General features: G+C 39.0%; 1 protein-coding gene across 1 annotated transcript in view; it reads right to left on the minus strand.

Moving 5' to 3' along the window:
* npas1 (neuronal PAS domain protein 1) overlaps positions 1-19,352 on the minus strand; it is an 82,077-nt gene that overhangs the window by 34,077 nt on the left and 28,648 nt on the right. The window contains exon 4 of the mRNA XM_066705745.1: positions 2,713-2,783. Within this exon, the coding sequence (XP_066561842.1) occupies positions 2,713-2,783 (71 nt within the window). The remainder of the gene's footprint in view (positions 1-2,712; positions 2,784-19,352) is intronic.

Raw genomic sequence — 19,352 nt, forward strand, 5'->3', positions numbered from 1 at the left:
GTGCTACTGTTTGTCTGGTTTATCCAGCAATCTTTGTGTTGTGTTGCACAATCAGATTAAGATAAAGGTAGAAACTCTACCTCTAAAATATTAAGATATAAACTTATTTTCCTCTGCTACAGGGTGGCAAACTGGTGAGCTTAAGTTGCAGAAAACTTTCTAATCTATTCTGGCATGGGGAGGCAGTGCTTTCTGTTGACTGCGGTTGTTCCGTGGACCTGCTCTGCGTCAGGGAGTAATGGGTTAAGCGGCAGCAGGATGTGTCTTTCTCATTTTCTCCCTGTCCTGTTCTTCAGCCCGTAGCCCCCACCACATTTCCAATCTGCATATCTGTGATTGCGGTGATTAGAGCTGGGACAGGGACAGCGCCTGAGTGTCCAAAGCAATCTGCAGAGTGCTCCTGCAACACGACAGCTCCCACCCCCTCTGCGTCCACAGAGGGAGGGAGGGGGAGGGGGAGGGGGATGGGGGGGTAGGAAATGAAGGGCCATCGCTCTTCATCCATCCCCCCACCACCCCCACCCCCTTCCAGTCTCCTCCTTCTCCCTCTTTACTTATCTCCATGAGCAATTTGTTTGGCCTGATATTAAACTTAAGCTTAGCTAAACCTATTTACTCTTCTTCGTTGTTATTAGAAGCAGTAGTATTGGTATTAGTATTTGTAGTAGTAGTAGTAGTAGTAGTAGTAGTAGTAGTAGTAGTAGTAGTAGTAGCAGTAGTAGCAGTAGTAGTAGTGGTTCACAATTGCCTTTCTTTATTTTTCTGTACCCTCTTTGCTACATTGCCAGATAAATGTGTTTTTACATTATTATGCTTTTCTATGTAACTCTCTGATTTACATTATTATGCTTTTCTATGTAACTCTCTGATTCTTGTAACTAATAAAAATCATCATCATCATAAAAGGTAAGAATACAAATAGATTTTACAGTGGCAATATAAAGTTGACACCCCCTTTCAAAATGTTTACCTTTTGTTGCCTTATAGCCTGGAATAAAAATATTAGATTTTTTGTATTTATTTTTATGTATCTACACATCCGACCCCACAACTTCCAAGTGAAAACAATATTCTACAAATTTTGAGAAAATGTATTAAAATAGAAACTGAAATAGTTTGGCTAAATAGTGTCTACCCCCCTTGTAAGCAATCACTTTCAAAATCACACTCCAAGTTAAGTGGCCTCCAACTATGTTAAATTGTAGTGATTCACGTGATTTTAGGATAAATTCAACAATTCCTGTAGGTTCTGTAGGTTCCTCTGCTGGGTAGTGCATTTCAAAGCAAAGACTCAACCATGAACCTTCAAAAGAACTCCAGGACAAAGTTGTTGAAAGGCATAGATCAGTGGAGGGGTATAACAAAATACCAAAGGCCTTGACAATATCAAAGACGATTATTAAAAAATGGAAGTTGAAGTTGTATGGCACTACCAATACCATGCCGAAATTGGGCCTTCCCTCCATACTGGATGACTGAGCAAGAAGGAGACTGATCAGAGGGTCTGCCAAGAGGCTTTATAAAAGCTACAGGCTTTTATGGCCAAGAGTGGTCAAAGTGTGTATGTGACAACAATATCCCAAGCACTCCAAAAATCTGCCCTTTAGGTTACTCAAGAAAGCACACCTTGAATATCTTGAAAAATCTTGAATATCATTTGAAGAATGCCAAAAAAAAAAAATGTAGCCATGTCATAAAAAGTTTTGTGGTCTGACGAAATAAAAATGAAATCTTTTGGCCTAAATGCAAAGTGTTATGTTTGGCATAAACCCAACACAGCACATCATCCAAAGAACACCATCCTTACTGTGAAGCATGGTGGTGGCAGCATCAAGTTATGGGGATGTTTCTCAGAAGAGTCCTTGAGTCTATGCAAGAAAGGTGATACTGGGACAGAAGATCACCTTTCAGTATGACAACAATCTGAAGCACACATCCAAAGCTACAATGGAGTGGCTAAGGAAAAAGGTAAATGTCCTTAAGTGGCCTATCAGAGCCCCAACCCCAAATTGGAAATATGTGGCATGACTTGAAGATCCTGTCCATAAATGCTCCCCAAGGAACTTGACAGAACTTCAACAGTTTTCTAAAGACGAATGGTAAAAAAATGCTAAATCTAGGTGTGCAAAGTTGATAGAGACCTATCCCAAAAGACTCAAAACTATAAATGCTGCCAAATGTGCTTCCAAATGCTGCCAATTGTGGAGAAATTTCAAATTTTCAGTTTAGTATTTTTAATATATATATTTTTTTCACTATGAAAACTTTTTCCCCTGAACAGTGTGGAGTATGGTGTATAGATAAGTGGAAATAATCCTCATTTAAATGCATGGAAACTGAGGCACTGACACAACTAAATGTGAAAAAAGCTCAAGGGGGTGTAGACTTTCTATAGGCACAATACAATTTATATATTTATATTTATATACTAGGATAATAAAAAAAATAGCACTTCTTAGGAACGGGTTGTTTTGTACTGATCCTATTCTATGTATCAATAAATCATCTTAATACAGTGATACATTTGCAGCTTTCAGTTTCACTTATTCATCTTAGACACTGCTCTCTCTGGTACAATGGACCCCAGATCTCATTAGCAGGCAAAATCTTCCACAGGAAATAAAGGACTTAATCTTATTTTAAAACTGTAAATGCTCATACTAACTGCACAGCCCAATGTGAACTGTACAAGACCCCCAACCCCTTTCTCACCTGCAGCAGATGTCCTCCCAGGTGTTGCTCGAAGAGATCTGTGGCCAGGGAGCTCATCGACCTCCCAACAACTAGAAGAGACAAAGAGGGAAGTGTAAGAAAAAGAAGACCTACAAATAAATACTTCTAATTAAGATTCAGATGTATTATGAGAAAAATGTACACAGGACATCAAAGTGAAGTGAGAAACATGTACTGATCCTTAAAGGTACAACAGCAGTATAATGTTTTATGCCTTGAACTTTACTGTATTTTTGCACTTTGCATTGCGCTTATATTTTGAAAGTTGCCCTGGATAAGGGCGTCTGAAAGAAATTATTATTATTATTATTATTATTAATAATAATAATAATAATAATAATAATAATAATAATAATAATAGGATACAGAGTAAGGATGCCTTTATTTATGGTTGTGGTGTTGAGTCTGTTAGTCAGCAGGCTCTTTGCTTGATATCGAATTTCTGAACTCACAAACAGCCAATAACTATTAACTAGGTGTTTTTGTGTTTTTATTTTATTTAAACCAATCAAATACATGTTGTTGTCACCTTTGGAATGTAAAGCCATTGGCTAGGTAATGATAATTAATTCCATCTTGGCCATTGGATTGGGAGTCATTCACTGTATTTTGAAAATAGACCTGTAGTCTTACATAAAAACACATTTATTACACATATCTCCCAATCTTCTCTGATTTCAAGAGCCAGGGAAAGTCTGGGTTGGGCTGGGCAGGCATCAGAAGGAAAATTAGCAACTGGAATTCAATTATCTTGGTGAGCAATAGGGGGCAAACTTACTTCTGGACCAAATATTTCAAACTGATTGGGACAGGGAGCAGGAAGGAGCAGTGCCAATTTTTCAAATTGAAAATTTACCAGTGCCTAGGATTCCAGCTGTAATAAGACATAGCCTAGCAAGTGGTGTTTTGTTTAAAAGGGGAGAGAGACTGTATTTTTTTAATCATTGGAATCCAGTATGATAGGAGCCAGTGACAGAAATCAAATAAGAAACATAAGAAGAAACATGAAAAAGTTTACAAACGAGAGGAGGTCATTCAACCCATTGTGCTCGTTTGGTGTCCATTAATAACTAAGTGTTTCAAGGATCTTATCTAGTCTATTTTTGAATATTCCTAAATTGTCGTCTTCAACCACATCACTGGTGAGTTTGTTCCAGATTGTAACAACACACTGTGTGAAGAAGCGTCTCCTGTTTTCTGTCTTGAATGTCTTGAATGTCTTGAAGCCCAATTTCCATTTGTGTCCCTGGGTCTGTGTGTCCCTGCAGATCTGGAAAAGCTCCTTTGGTTTCATGTGGTCAATGCCTTTCATGAATTTGAAGACTTGAATCACGTCCCCACGTAGTCTTGGTATATCATATGCAATGGTGTTAGTGATATAGGCTGAGCAAGAGGGAGTTATAGGTGTAAGTGCTTTTTAAATTAAATCCATCCCAAAAACAGTTAAAACCCAGATTCCGTACATTAAAGATCTCTGTGGTACCTTTAAAATAGCAAACCTTGTCATGGTTAGTTACAAATGAATCTACAAGAACTCCATCTCCATCTTAACACAGGGGCCCTCACAAACCCTGTACTTAAACAAGAAAGATATTTGTTTGATAGGCCCCTTTCAGCACATGAAAACATTAGATAGGGTTAGGTTGGCACTGAGACAGACTCCCCTCATTTAGGTCTATTGTTTCAATGACCTTGGAATGGACCTTAGAACTTAGAATGCAGGGTGTGACATATTTTTTAAATTCTGGTTGCCCAGCAGGGAAGATGCCTTGACATTTTACTTGCCCCGCTAAAAATGTACCTGCCAGAATTTTCGCATAAACAATTCAGCCACGATGACATAAGGTAAAATGATCACTTGCCCCATCAGGCATGTAATCTAGCAAAGAAGCCTGCCCAACAGAACTTGGAACCTGTGTTGGGCAGTCAAGCAGTCCCTTATGTCGAACCATGCAATGCAAATACAGGGAGTGTTTGATACATTGTAATTCCTTGTCACACATTGTTTAGACAGTTACAAGGGAACAGCAATTTATTAGCTGGGCTGAAAACACAGTGAACACAGTCCTGTTTGATACGTTTCTTGGCAAGAACAGAACTAACATTGGGGAACCTAATGCAAGGACCAAGAGCAGAAAGCAGTGGGTTTTGTGAATTATTTATTAGCAAAAAAAGTTTTCAGTTCTCTTAAAGATTTAAGATTTCCGTTGAAACAAAGCCCAGAAGAGACAGTGGGTTTGAATCTGCATGCAAGAGCCGCATTTAATTTTCAGATTTTTTCCAAAACAGCTGTATCGTCCTTTTTATTATATTATTTTTATATTTATATTTATACAGACACGTGACAAATTAAAGGAAAAAACAACAAAGTATCTCAGTAAGGTGTTGGGCCACCAACGAGCTGCCAGAACAGCTTCAATGTGCCTTGCATAGATTCTAGAGTCTTTGAAACTCTACTGGAGGGATGGAACACCATGCTTCCAAAAGATAGTCACTCATTTGGTGTTTTGATGATGGAGGTGGAGATCACTGTTTAACACGTCAGTCCAAAATCTCCCATAGGTGTTCAATTGGGTAGAGATCTGGTGACTGTGAAGTCCACACATGCACTCACCCGCTTGTCGAGAACACTAGCCAGTTGAGCAGTCTTTGTGACTGAAGCTCCTGCCATTCGTGCCCCAATAATGACCCCTCGTGGCTCATGCTCCTATTTGCTAAAATACTAAAATCCTTTTTTACAACAATTTGTAAGGATGTGTAATTAAAGCCGTTTTCTGATATTTTATGAGAATTTTACATTTTCCTAAGCATTACAGGCAGACCAAACGATTGATGTATGATGAAACTAAGCCCACATGGTTGTATTCAGCAGGTTTTAGTACCTGTGTTGTTAATTCACTGTATATTTTAAGTAAGCTTATAAAATAATTGTAGTAATTAAAGAAAGGAGATACAAAGTAACCATTGTAGAACAGATGTATTTACTGCATACATCATTTTAGTTCTAAAAAAAATGATTTACTGACTATTAATTACATAAATGCTTGAGGCCAAAGCAAGTTTGATATAATATGGTTTAACCTATAATATGGTAAGATTTTTGTCTCCCGAGGACCATGTTATATCGGGGAAGAGGTACGTATCTATATCTATATATTTACACAAACATACACAAATATACATACCATACATAAAAGCCATTGCTATCTTTCCAATTCAATTCACTACTACCACCCTTCTGCTAACACAGAAGAGATTTCAGAAAATCTGTATGCCATTGTCATTTCCTTTAATCACATATTTTCATTGTCCACAGTATTGAGCAAGAGCATTGTACAGAGAACTGATGTAGCACTCATTAATAACACATCAGAGCTAACAAGTGCCCAATAAGCCACACTGGGTATTAATCGGGGAAAGTCCAAGTCTGGCAGTGCTTGGCCAATTATGCCCTGTGCGGAATCCCAGTCACAAAAAGCTATGATGTATTTAAGACTGGAACAAGTGCTGTATGTACTATAGGTCGCAGATTGGCCCAGTCTGGGCCTTATAGTCCAAACAGTGTTGGTTCCACTATGGGTCCTAGTCAGTCTGGGATATAGCACTTTCACTGGAACCCTTTCTGTCTGAACTACAGGGCCCAGTTTGGAACCTGTACTATTGTGTCTGGAATCAAGAGACACCTGGAATATAGGCTTTTACAGGTTGAGCCACTCTTAAGAATGAGTCACAATAAGAACCACTTTGTGTCCAATTGCCACTGAATGCCTTAGCACCACAGGAGGAAATGCGTTTTTAATGTAAGCTAATAGTGTGGACCCACTTAATATATTAGAGGCACAGAGGCCAGGGAAAATGCATTTAAATTATTAAGCTTAATGATTTAGCAATGGCAGAGTGACATTAGCATGCAGAAGGAGTAGGCATCCAAATAGAGCAGCAATAAAGCATTGCCAAAAGAAATGTAGTGCATTTTAGGCAAGAGAGTTGCAGCACAGTGCCCATCCCTGGAATCTTTCTAAAATACAAGAAATCTACAGTTGCAATCAAACACATTTGGTTCGTCTTTCTTAGGTAAACCAGGCTACCAGGCTCATAGCAAGAAATGTAAAATCAGATGCTATGATTTGTACAGATCCATAATTAACATTTAACAAGTTTTTAAAGTTTTTAGTTTACATAAAAACAACTGAAGTCTATCAGTTAATATAATATGTCTTTATGACATGTGGCATACATGCCCTTTTTTCCTTTTAGCAAACAAAATCCTTCATATTTGGTTAAAAATTTCAGTCACTTGCTTTGGTTAACTCTTACTGCTCAACCACCATGAACTATAACTACTACAGTAGACATCATCCATGACGTCACAGGGGGGCAGAATAGCCCAAGCTACTTGCATTCCTTTCTCTTTTCAATGGTCGTTTTGGAAGTGGTCAAAGGTTATGCCAGGGAGGCACTCCCCTCCCCCACCTGAAAACACAGAGCACGAGAAGACATCTTGAAACACTGAGCGAGACAGGTGTCAAGGAGCTTTTTTCCAAAACATGTCAGGATGATTTAGCTAAGTATCGATCACTACCCTTTTCCATTCATTCCCCTAAATGTTTAGCACCAAATGTAAAGTGATGCAGGGGAGTGTCAAGCAGGATGGTCAACTATAGTCAGTCACTCTACTGCCTGGAAACTTTCTCTCTCCTTACCCCAGGGGCAGTGGATAGCTTCACACACTCCAAGACAGGCCCATCAGACTGACAGACAGACTCACGTGCATACTGACCCAAACACACACACACACACCCCTACAACAGCAACCCCCATCCCAGACACTGCCATGAAAGCCCCTGCCTATTGTACACTGGGGTCCCAGGGGCGATGGCAGGGGAATATTAATGAGATTCCCCATTCAGGCCAGTGAAAGGGGTCTGGGACACTCAGTGAGGGGGATGGCAGAGGGGGAGGGGTGCGTTCCCCAACTTTTACACAGCAGGGCCATCCCCACTCCACCCCCAATACTCCCACACATCACAGTCCTGCGAGTTTTGCAAGAATGTTTAACGCCTCAAACTCCAGTGGGCAGATGCACAAAACACCTTAAGTTCACTTTTTCACTGAAAGTGTCGCAAAAACCTTAAAATACATTGAAGTTTGATCCCCTGCTGATTTTGTACGTTTGCCTACTGACAAAGAAAGGATCAGTCTATAATTTTAATGGTAGGTGTATTTTAACAGTGAGAGACAGAATAACAACAAAAAAATCCAGAAAAACACATTTCAAAAAAGTTATAAATTGATTTGCATGTTAATGAGTGAAATAAGTATTTGATCCCCTATCAATCAGCAAGATTTCTGGCTCCCAGGTGTCTTTTATACAGGTAACGAGCTGAGATTAGGAGCACTCCTAATGCTCCTAATCTCAGCTCGTTACCTGTATAAAAGACACCTGTCCACAGAAGCAATCGATCAATCAGATTCCAAACTCTCCACCATGGCCAAGACCAAAGAGCTGTCCAAGGATGTCAGGGACAAGATTGTAGACCTACACAAGGCTGGAATGGGCAACAAGACCATCGCCAAGCAGCTTGGTGAGAAGGTGACAACAGTTGGTGCGATTATTCACAAATGGAAGAAACACAAAATAACTGTCAGTCTCCCTCGGTCTGGGGCTTCATGCAAGATCTCACCTCGTGGAGTTTCAATGATCATGAGAACAGTGAGGAATCAGCCCAGAACTACACGGGAGGATCTTGTTATTGATCTCAAGGCAGCTGGGACCATAGTCACCAAGAAAACAATTGGTAACACACTACGCCGTGAAGGACTGAAATCCTGCAGTGCCCGCAAGGTCCCCCTGGTCAGGAAAGCACATGTACAGGCCCGTCTGAAGTTTGCCAATGAACATCTGAATGATTCAGAGGAGAACTGGGTGAAAGTGTTGTGGTCAGATGAGACCAAAATCGAGCTCTTTGGCATCAACTCAACTCACGTGTTTGGAGGAGGAGGAATGACCCCAAGAACACCATCCCCACCGTCAAACATGGAGGTGGAAACATTATGCTTTGGGGGGGGGTTTTCTGCTAAAGGGACAGGACAACTGCACCGCATCAAAGGGACAATGGACGGGGCCATGTACACACAGCCAAGGCAACAAAGGAGTGGCTCAAGAAGAAGCACATTAAGGTCCTGGAGTGGCCTAGCCAGTCTCCAGACCTTAATCCCATAGAAAATCTGTGGAGGGAGGTGAAGGTTTGAGTTGCCAAACGTCAGCCTTGAAACTTTAATGACTTGGAGAGGATCTGCAAAGAGGAGTGGGACAAAATCCCTCCTGAGATGTGTGCAAACCTGGTGGCCAACTACAAGAAACGTCTAACCTCTGTGATTGCCAACAAGGGTTTTGCCACCAAGTACTAAGTCGAAGGGGTCAAATACTTATTTCCCTCATTAACATGCAAATCAATTTATAACTTTTTTGAAATGCGTTTTTCTGGATTTTTTTGTTGTTATTCTGTCTCTCACTGTTAAAATACACCTACCATTAAAATTATAGACTGATCATTTCTTTGTCAGTGGACAAACATACAAAATCAGCAGGGGATCAAATATCCCCCACTGTATACCACATGCAGGTTTGTATGAAAAAGTTAATGAACAGTAATGTATGTTACAATGTGTGCTTGCAAGATAAATAGTATCTTTCTTATTCCACTACAAGCTATACAAAATAACTTGTTTGGTTTATTGTAATAACAAGTGTTGTTTAAAAAAAATGCTGTCCCAACACTCGAGCATGTGTTGAGGTGAGGTGAGGTGAGGTGATTTGTTTGACCATAATGGTCATACTTATTGCTTATAGATATAGCATACATATACATAGCAACATGTAAAGTTTAATAAAACTATAATTTCGGGTTACCATGCACATTTAAGGGGTTTTATGCCACTGGCCACAGATTTTAAAAATCACACAGGGATTTTGTTTCCATCTAAATTCTGTAATGAATTCAATCACAATTTTATTAGATCTTGTTAGAGATCTGGAAAACCCGTAGATGTGGGTCAAAGTTTGACTTCTGCTGTCCCAGTTTAGCCTCTTCTACAGAGTGTAAAATATGAATGGTGTACAGGTTCATATCAATCCATCTTGGCTGAACAATGTCCAACACACAAAGAAAGCACTAGCCAAAAAACTTTAAGGTCTACATGCCCTTCCACTGGCGGAATATTCAGCTAGGTTATTTATGTGAGGCACTGACATGGAATAAATGACCATCTTAATAAAGTGATAAATGTTCTCTGTATTATAATCTGAGTACCCCACTGAGACGCTGCATAATGGGCTAAATTATAAGCCAGTACGCCACTGGGGCAATTTCAACTGCAGTTCTATTATACAGGATAGAATGGCGTGATAAACAGAAATAAAGTTCAATAAATAAAGTTTCCTTACACGCAATATCTGATAGAATTCAGATACACAACAGATAATCGAATATGAAGGATGAGTTGTTGTTTTTTCCACTAGTGATCCTTCATTATCTTCCATAGATAGTAATAGATCCTGATGTGCATGTTCTCAAATGATGAGCACAACCACAGTGTTTGGATCTAGGTAGACATGTTAAATACATCAATGGACACAGATACACTCAGAACACAAACATGGATCAGTGAAGGAAAATTGAATTAACTGCACATTACAACCACTAATATCCCTCACCTAAAAATGTATTTAATTCCAAACAAACTTAATTGCATCACCTTGTGCTTCTGAATAACAGAATAACTGTTCTGGAGAGCTACAGTACAGTACATTACAGTACAGTAAAGAAAAGTACAGCAAAGGTCTCCAGCCCTTGTCCAAGAGAGCTACAGTACAGTATCATTCCACCCCAGCCCTCAATTAAATAACTTAATCAATTGCTTAATATGTTAAAATTAATATCACCTTATGCAACATAGTTAAGGTACCTATAATAACGAATTTACTGGGGCTGTGCAGGTTTTGAGAACACTATTTTGCAGTCTCACAGTCCCCTTATATTCATTTATATGCAAGGGTAGGAGATGAAAAAGAAGTTGTTCTTGTAACAAGTTGCAAATAGTGCTTTAATGCTGAAAGAATCAGGAATGCAACACATTTAGATCCAACTTCAGACACATTAGAAATTAATGCATTTATATAACCTTCTTTAAATTATAGGATCTCAGTGAAAAGTAGGCTTACCCTAGGGGCAAAATAGTAAAAATGATCATCGGGGGGCTTGAATGAGCATAAGAATAAAACATCAGAAAAAAGCGAATAGAAAATGGCTATAGTCATTCATCCAACACAATCCACTACCTATACATTGTAACAGGGTGTAACAAAATCTTGGACCAGGACTAACAAAAAATAAAGGCTAATTCAAGTTACATATCCAGGCAATGAGGGGTAATGGGTTTATGTTTCATCCAAATGAGTGCCTTGTCAATTTTTAAGTGCAGTACAATTCAAAAAGTGAAATACGTTTTTTTTTTATATCTTTTTTTTTTCAGAATCGACCAAGTAAAAATGATTGGACAGGTTTGTTTTCCTGCTCTTTACATAATTACACCCCCTCCCCCCCTCACACCCCATACCTTAATCCTTTACTTAGTTATGAGGTTACTATGGAAACAAGTTCCTATTTTTTCTTCTTAGTGTTTTTCTACCACTAATAACCTGGCACCTCGTTAAGAGCTATGCAGATTGCTCTCTGCATCCCCCCCCTTCCCTCCATTCTCAAACTGGCATGTTAAAGAGCATGGCGAAAATAAAGACAGCGCTGCTAATCGACATGCTTTCCCCTACAATTATGCTTTCATTCCCTCTCCGTCGCTCCCTCCCCCTGTGGTCGGTCATAATTTGAGTGCAATTAAAGACCTTTTAAAAGCTTTTACTGCCTTAAATATGGAATAAAGACAAGCTGTTGGAAGAAAGTGAGGATGCTTAGGCTTTATCTGGTCCAGTACAACAGGGATCTCCAGTCCTAGTCCTGGAAAGGGAGACACAAACCAGGAGGTTTGTATAGGTCACCCCAAAAGACTCTGAAACCTTTCAGTCACATCAGTGAAGCAGGTCATGCTTTTGGTAAAGTCAGGAATGCACCTGTAACAAAGAGTTAAATCATTTTCCCCACCTTCAACAGCCTGAGTCCCCTTAATTTAGCTGCACTAGATTTTCCGCACTTACTCTTTTTCCCCTCACCTGCCACTACTGATTGGACAGCAGTTCGATCCATTTCTGGTTTTCTGGAACTGCTGACTATTATACACTATTTTACAGATGTATAAGGTCTTACTGATCTTGTGTGATTCATAAGAGAGACTGAAGTCCTATAAATGAATAGTACCAAGATTGTGTCATGCATGTTTGTCCTGGGCTTAATAGAGAATTTAATTCTGGGACTACAATTGGAATGTTCTTCAGTTTGACGAGGGTTGTAGTCAAATCTTCACCTTCTATAAAGACCTGTAACTGCATTACAATAAGCAGTCTCAGACACAGAGACAACATGAATGTGACTCATCATAACGCCAAGCACAAAATGGTGCAGCCACAAACACACCAGTGCCTGTTAGCCTGGTCTTGTGTGTTGAATGGTGCCTGATTTAGATGCTAATGTAGAATCATTACATTTGTATTGTCTGTTCTGTGGGAGAGATGGGTGCTCATTTCAATATGGCACTGTAGTTGTAATAGACTGCACAGAACAGAGTGCAGAGTTTTGATGCACTTTGAGAGCGATTAATATAAACTACAAAAGAGTATTCATTAGATCCTAATTATTGCCAGCATTCATATTTCACTGTAATAGAAATGACTTTGTATTTAATCACATTTGCAATCTCATAACAAAGCACAGATGATAACTTAAGACAGTGGCTGATTACTGAAAATGCAAAATAGAGAATTGTAATGTAAGAGGTGTATCAGTGAAAGTGATATATATATAAATATATATTTTTATATTTGTATTATTATATTTAGTCTATTATTTTTTAAACATTAATACGCATTGGTATCTTACAAAATATGTAGAATGTTTTAAACTGATTTTATATATATATATATATATATATATATATATATATATATATATATATATACACTCACCTAAAGGATTATTAGGAACACCATACTAATACTGTGTTTGACCCCCTTTCGCCTTCAGAACTGCCTTAATTCTACGTGGCATTGATTCAACAAGGTGCTGAAAGCATTCTTTAGAAATGTTGGCCCATATTGATAGGATAGCATCTTGCAGTTGATGGAGATTTGTGGGATGCACATCCAGGGCACGAAGCTCCCGTTCCACCACATCCCAAAGATGCTCTATTGGGTTGAGATCTGGTGACTGTGGGGGCCAGTTTAGTACAGTGAACTCATTGTCATGTTCAAGAAACCAATTTGAAATGATTCAACCTTTGTGACATGGTGCATTATCCTGCTGGAAGTAGCCATCAGAGGATGGGTACATGGTGGTCATAAAGGGATGGACATGGTCAGAAACAATGCTCAGGTAGGCCGTGGCATTTAAACGATGCCCAATTGGCACTAAGGGGCCTAAAGTGTGCCAAGAAAACATCCCCCACACCATTACACCACCACCACCAGCCTGCACAGTGGTAACAAGGCATGATGGATCCATGTTCTCATTCTGACTCTACCATCTGAATGTCTCAACAGAAATCGAGACTCATCAGACCAGGCAACATTTTTCCAGTCTTCAACTGTCCAATTTTGGTGAGCTTGTGCAAATTGTAGCCTCTTTTTCCTATTTGTAGTGGAGATGAGTGGTACCCGGTGGGGTCTTCTGCTGTTGTAGCCCATCCGCCTCAAGGTTGTACGTGTTGTGGCTTCACAAATGCTTTGCTGCATACCTCGGTTGTAACGAGTGGTTATTTCAGTCAAAGTTGCTCTTCTATCAGCTTGAATCAGTCGGCCCATTCTCCTCTGACCTGTAACATCAACAAGGCATTTTCGCCCACAGGACTGCCGCATACTGGATGTTTTTCCCTTTTCACACCATTCTTTGTAAACCCTAGAAATGGTTGTGCGTGAAAATCCCAGTAACTGAGCAGATTGTGAAATACTCAGACCGGCCCGTCTGGCACCAACAACCATGCCACGCTCAAAATTGCTTAAATCACCTTTCTTTCCCATTCAGACATTCAGTTTGGAGTTCAGGAGATTGTCTTAACCAGGACCACACCCCTAAATGCATTGAAGCAACTGCCATGTGATTGGTTGGTTAGATAATTGCATTAATGAGAAATTGAACAGGTGTTCCTAATAATCCTTTAGGTGAGTGTATATTAGTGAATATTGCTGATTGCAACAAGAATTACAGCAGATTTAATGTAATTTACTGTGAGTGACAGAACATTCTCGGAGACAGAATATTTTAAGTAAAACCTTTATTACTAACAAAAAGTGACAGTCCTTTCTCCAGTCTTTATTTCTGGGTGTTGAAGTGAATCAGCAGTAGCAATCATTGATGTAGATGTGTTAGTGCCTGTGTGTGCATGTGTGTGTGTACTTGTGTAAATGTGTAAGTCTATGCATGTATATATTTGTGAGTATACTGTGACACGGTGGGGGGTAGGTCCGGCACTGCCAGGGCTCTCAGGCATGGTTTAAATAACACAGAGACGAGGATGTGAGGAAAAACAAAAAGACATACAGAAAAGTAAACAAAAACCTAATTAATATTTGGCCTAACGGTGTATCACAGGTCCCTAACTACACATTAAACGAATAATAAACATGAACAAGACAAACTGCAACAATCCAAATCCATAATCTGTTCTCAGAGTCGTAGGACATAAGTAAAGTCCCGTTACTGTTGTTCTCAGTTATCTCTCTCGTTCTCTGACGCTCTGATATATCCTGCACACCCTCCTCTCAGGCTTGCCTCCTGCTTTTCCACACCAGGAAGCCGATCACTTCCATGTTTTATAAAGGCAGGGAGCCAGTCATGGGGAAGCAGCTGATCAGGTGCATCCACCCTAAATTTGCATTCACCTGGGTCTGGGGAGGTACAGCGCAGTTTAGGGCAGATCCTCAGTGCACCACCCAGAGCGGCGTCACAGTGTGTGTGTGTACGTGTGTGTGTGAGTGTGAGTGTGTGTGAGTATGTGAGCGTGTGAGCAAGTGTGTAGCTCTTGCATTCAACTGTCCCAGCCAGGCAGGGCTATTGGGAATTCTGAAGCAAAGTCTCAGTGTTAAAAATGCCAGTGAGTGTTTCTGCACTAGTGCCCTCTCCCCTCTCTCTCTTTTTCTTTCTCTCTCTCTGCTCAACCCCCCACCCCCCTCCCTCTCTCTCTCGCCCCACTCTCTCTCTCTCTCTCTCTCTCCACTCTCCCCATGTGAAGGTCATACAATTGATTTTCTCCTGTCTTTTCATTTTTCAAGACTGGCTTTGAAACGTGCAAGGCAGACAAAAGCTAGACACCCCCCCCCATACCCACCAGCTGGGCCCCCCCTTCCCCCCTAAGAGAAATTATGAGAGAGAGAGAGAGAGAGAGAGAGAGAGAGAGAGAGAGAGAGATGCCATAGCACCAAAGCACCAAAGCATAAGGACAGTATTAAGAGATATCCTACTTTTCAGTGTGCCTGTTTGCCTAGGGAGCCCCTGTTCAGGATAACACTAAAAACATGTTACTTGGGCTATAGCTGTGCTTTTGACAAACACATTTTTTGGTCAATTACTAATAGTAATAGCAATAGTAATAACATAATCACACCAAGATACGAATATTTGATGGATATTTTATTTCCTCTTGCATCCGTGTGTGTTTTGTACTGTGCTGTCTTGTTGTATGTGGTAAAGCAACGACATTTTAATTAAGCCGCTAGAAGTGCATTCTAACACACACACATGGCTACAGCAGAGCTTGGATAGCAATGCAGTACCTAAGTACACCAAGCCCATTTGGACCAAAGTGTTAGAACTTGTTAATGTAACACCACTGCTGTCATTCAGCCTTATCCATTTGAAAGTGTCAATTAAAGCACAACTGTTTGCACAACTGAAACTAGCATGTAATCACACGCTATGATTGCACCAATTACATAAATTTTCTTTGAAAGTGGCTATAACACTTTAATGACAAAACACAGTGACTTCTTTTACTGTGGGTATTAACAGACACTCTATTAATCCATGATTCGAAACTGCAGAATATAAACAGGAATCAGGCCACAAATCCACATTGAATAAAGTGGGGTGAGCCTTTCAAACAACATACTTTGCAACTTTACAACAGTCTGACTTCCTGAAGGAGAGCTTCAGTGTGCTGATATCATAGTGCACTGAATAAACTAAACCATAGCTCTGCCAGCTTGTTCTTTCTAAACTAATTTCATAGTCATAGCCCTGCACAAATTAACGGTGCATCTGAACAACCTGATGGTTTGCAAGTTGGACACAATCAATCAATCAAAACATTGCAATTAATAGTAAAGTAATCAACAGTGCAACTGCTGACTTATTATAAAATATCCTCCAATAGTGAAGGACAATTAAGGTATCCTCTTCAACTGATTAATTCTCATGTAATTTTTACTATATAGACTAACATAAAAATATATTATATATACAAATTTAGAAACAGTCCAGTTAGTAAACTATGAATACAAAACAGGCAATGTTCTGTACTAATGCACACCTGAAAAAAAGACCACTGACATGTATTTCTCCATTGACTGCTTTGACATCCAAATAACCTATCAATTAAATTAGGCTACTGAACATTTTTTTTGGTCAGCCCCATTATTCATTTATTAACATAAACAGTGCCTTGCAAAAGTATTCAGACTCTTCCCATGGTGTCCCATTTTGGGAAGTTACACAATGATGCATACACATTTTGTATTATTTTATTCAAAACTTGAATGCTCAAACTGTAGAGTTTTAAGGGTGAGATAAGTTACAGTAAATGTCATCAAAAACTAAGGAGAGGAATATTTTAATATGTTGATTGCATAAGTTTTCAGACCCCTCAACTCAAAAATATTTGGTGAAAGTCTTTTTGGGTAAGGCTTAGCATTTAGACCAACAGATCTCAATGTGGTCTCGTCTGACCACAACACATTTTTGCAGGATCACTCAGGTGATTTGTTGCAGACTCCACATGGGCTCTGAGATGTTTTATTTTTAGTTATGGCTTTCTTCTTCCCATCCTGTTATTCAAGCCATTTTTGTGAAGTGCTCTGAATATTGTTGGCTGATGCACACTACCATCTCTGCCATTGAACTCTGTAGCTCTTTTAGCCTCACACAGTTCCTCCTTGCGCTACTTCTCAGTTTGAAGGGACAACCTGATCTAGACAGTATCTGGGTGGTACAATGCACTTTCCATTTATTTGATTGAGTATTCTGTGCTCACAAGGATAGTCAGAGATATTTTTGTACCTTTCTTCTGACCTGTGCTTTTCAGTTACTTTATTCCTGACTTGCTTTGAAAGAACCGTAGTCTTCATGGTTGAGCATTTGCTTGAAATTCACTACCTGACCAAGGAACCTCACAGTTTTTAAGTCAAGTGCCAAGTCAAGTGTTTTTATTCTGAAATCATGAGAACCACTATTATTACATACAGACAGGCCATTCAACTAATTTTGTGCTGTTTCTTTAGGTAATTTTGTGAACCTGAATTAGTTATGTTTGCTTCAACAAAGGGTTTGAATACTTTTCCATTTGTATTTCATATGAATTCTCTATTTACTTCTTTCTTTTTGAGTTTGCTTTGAATGTGTGGAGTAGGCTCTGCATATAACATATTAATTACTACTTCAACGTGTCATAGCAACAAGCTTTAAAACAACAAAATGTGAAAACTGTGAAAGTGTCAGAATATTTTTGCAAGGCACTGTAACAATGTGTGTGTGTGTTGGGGGTAGTATAAATCTGTTTATCATTGTTAAAATATTGTTTGTAATTACAGAATGATCACTGTTGTCCCTGACAATTAATTGCTATTGTGTATTTCATCAATAGCTACAGTCTCTATTACTTAACAGGCTCTTTGATGTGTTCCATTGGACTGTGTGGAATAAAAAAAAATGGTTTTGACAAAGTTGTGAGGTTGTGGCAAATTTACCCATGATTCTCTTAAGAATGAGACTGAATTTGTCAATTGCAATATAGCTCTATGGCTGCACTTTCATGAGAGTTTCAGTCATGCAGAATGTCATGCTTCAAGTGACACATTTAAATGGGTAAGGCTGAAGTACAGCAGCAGTTTTACACAGACAACTTCTTACCATTTATGTCCAGGTGGGCTTGCTGTATCTTTTAGTGACACCTTTACTATCAAAGCTCTGCCATTTGCTATGCAGGTTGCTCTTATAAAGCACTTCAAGTGGTGATTAAAATATCATGACTGAACCACATACTGGAGCGCTGCATTACTGAAGAGGAAAACTATAGTAAAACTTTCATCATATATTAGTGTCACTATATTTTAGTTCACATTTGCGAAATTAACTATTGTGAAAATTCTGTTCAAAGCACGGCAGACTTCAGGCTTCTCTTGAAGCCTGAGCCCTACTCAGAGCAGTATGGCAAGCCAACTTGGATTTTTTTTTTTTTATAAGAATACGAAGTTGCCCAAAAACCTCTTATTGTATCCTACATGGTACATGATGCCATAGATACCAGTATGACAGCATATCCCTATATTTTATAATATGAATATTTTTATTTTGCCAAGGATCTAAAACACAAATATTAGGATATCAACATAAAAGGTGTTATTAATTCGAAATAGATAAACCAATTATGATTAGTTTTATGCTGTAATTTAGTGAGGCTAATTGATGCGTTTATAGAAAAAGCTCAGAGAAACCTAAAAATGGACATACAGACTAAGCTAAAAAGCATTTAATTGAGAGAATGCATGTAATACTATCCACCTGGTGTATTCTACAACATGGATCTAACTTATTTTGCACAATATGCCATCTTTGGAACACAACTGAAAGACAACAGCAACACTGACCTCACAAAAACAAACATGAAAACAGATTTGAAACAGAATTTAATTGAGTGACTGGATTTTTCTCAGTTTAAAAAAGTGTTAAAAATGTTTGTAGTAAAAAAAAAGGAACCCGGATTAAACAAGTGTTATTCAACCAACTCCCCACAGCAAGTTTGTAATTCTAATCTGAATACCTTAGGGTTAGATTTAATTCCTGATTTCAAATAACAATTGGACAGATATCTACCATATGCAAAAGAAGTGGAATGTCTATGAATGGATTTTGGATTAAAGCTGCCTGAAAGGGTAAACGTGTCATATGATACCAGTTTTGTGGATGCTGAAAGATGTTGTTCTTCATATTGGCAGGTTTCCAAAGTTATAAATGTGTTGCTGGTGACCATTTTACTGTGTTGACACATTGCCTGTATTACTATTGAATAGAACGGATGCAGTAGCCATGTACCACTCTTTGTTGGTTGCTATTCCACATCATTTGTTGTAATACAATCACTAAGTGAAATTAAGCTACTGCAATGGGATGATTGTTAATGATTGCTCAAGAGGAGGCTATATCAGTCTATTGGTGATGGAAGAAAATGTCAGGAAAATGCAA

The sequence above is a fragment of the Amia ocellicauda genome, chromosome 5 (genome assembly GCF_036373705.1).
Source record: "Amia ocellicauda isolate fAmiCal2 chromosome 5, fAmiCal2.hap1, whole genome shotgun sequence".
Classification (NCBI taxonomy): Eukaryota; Metazoa; Chordata; class Actinopteri; order Amiiformes; family Amiidae; genus Amia; species Amia ocellicauda.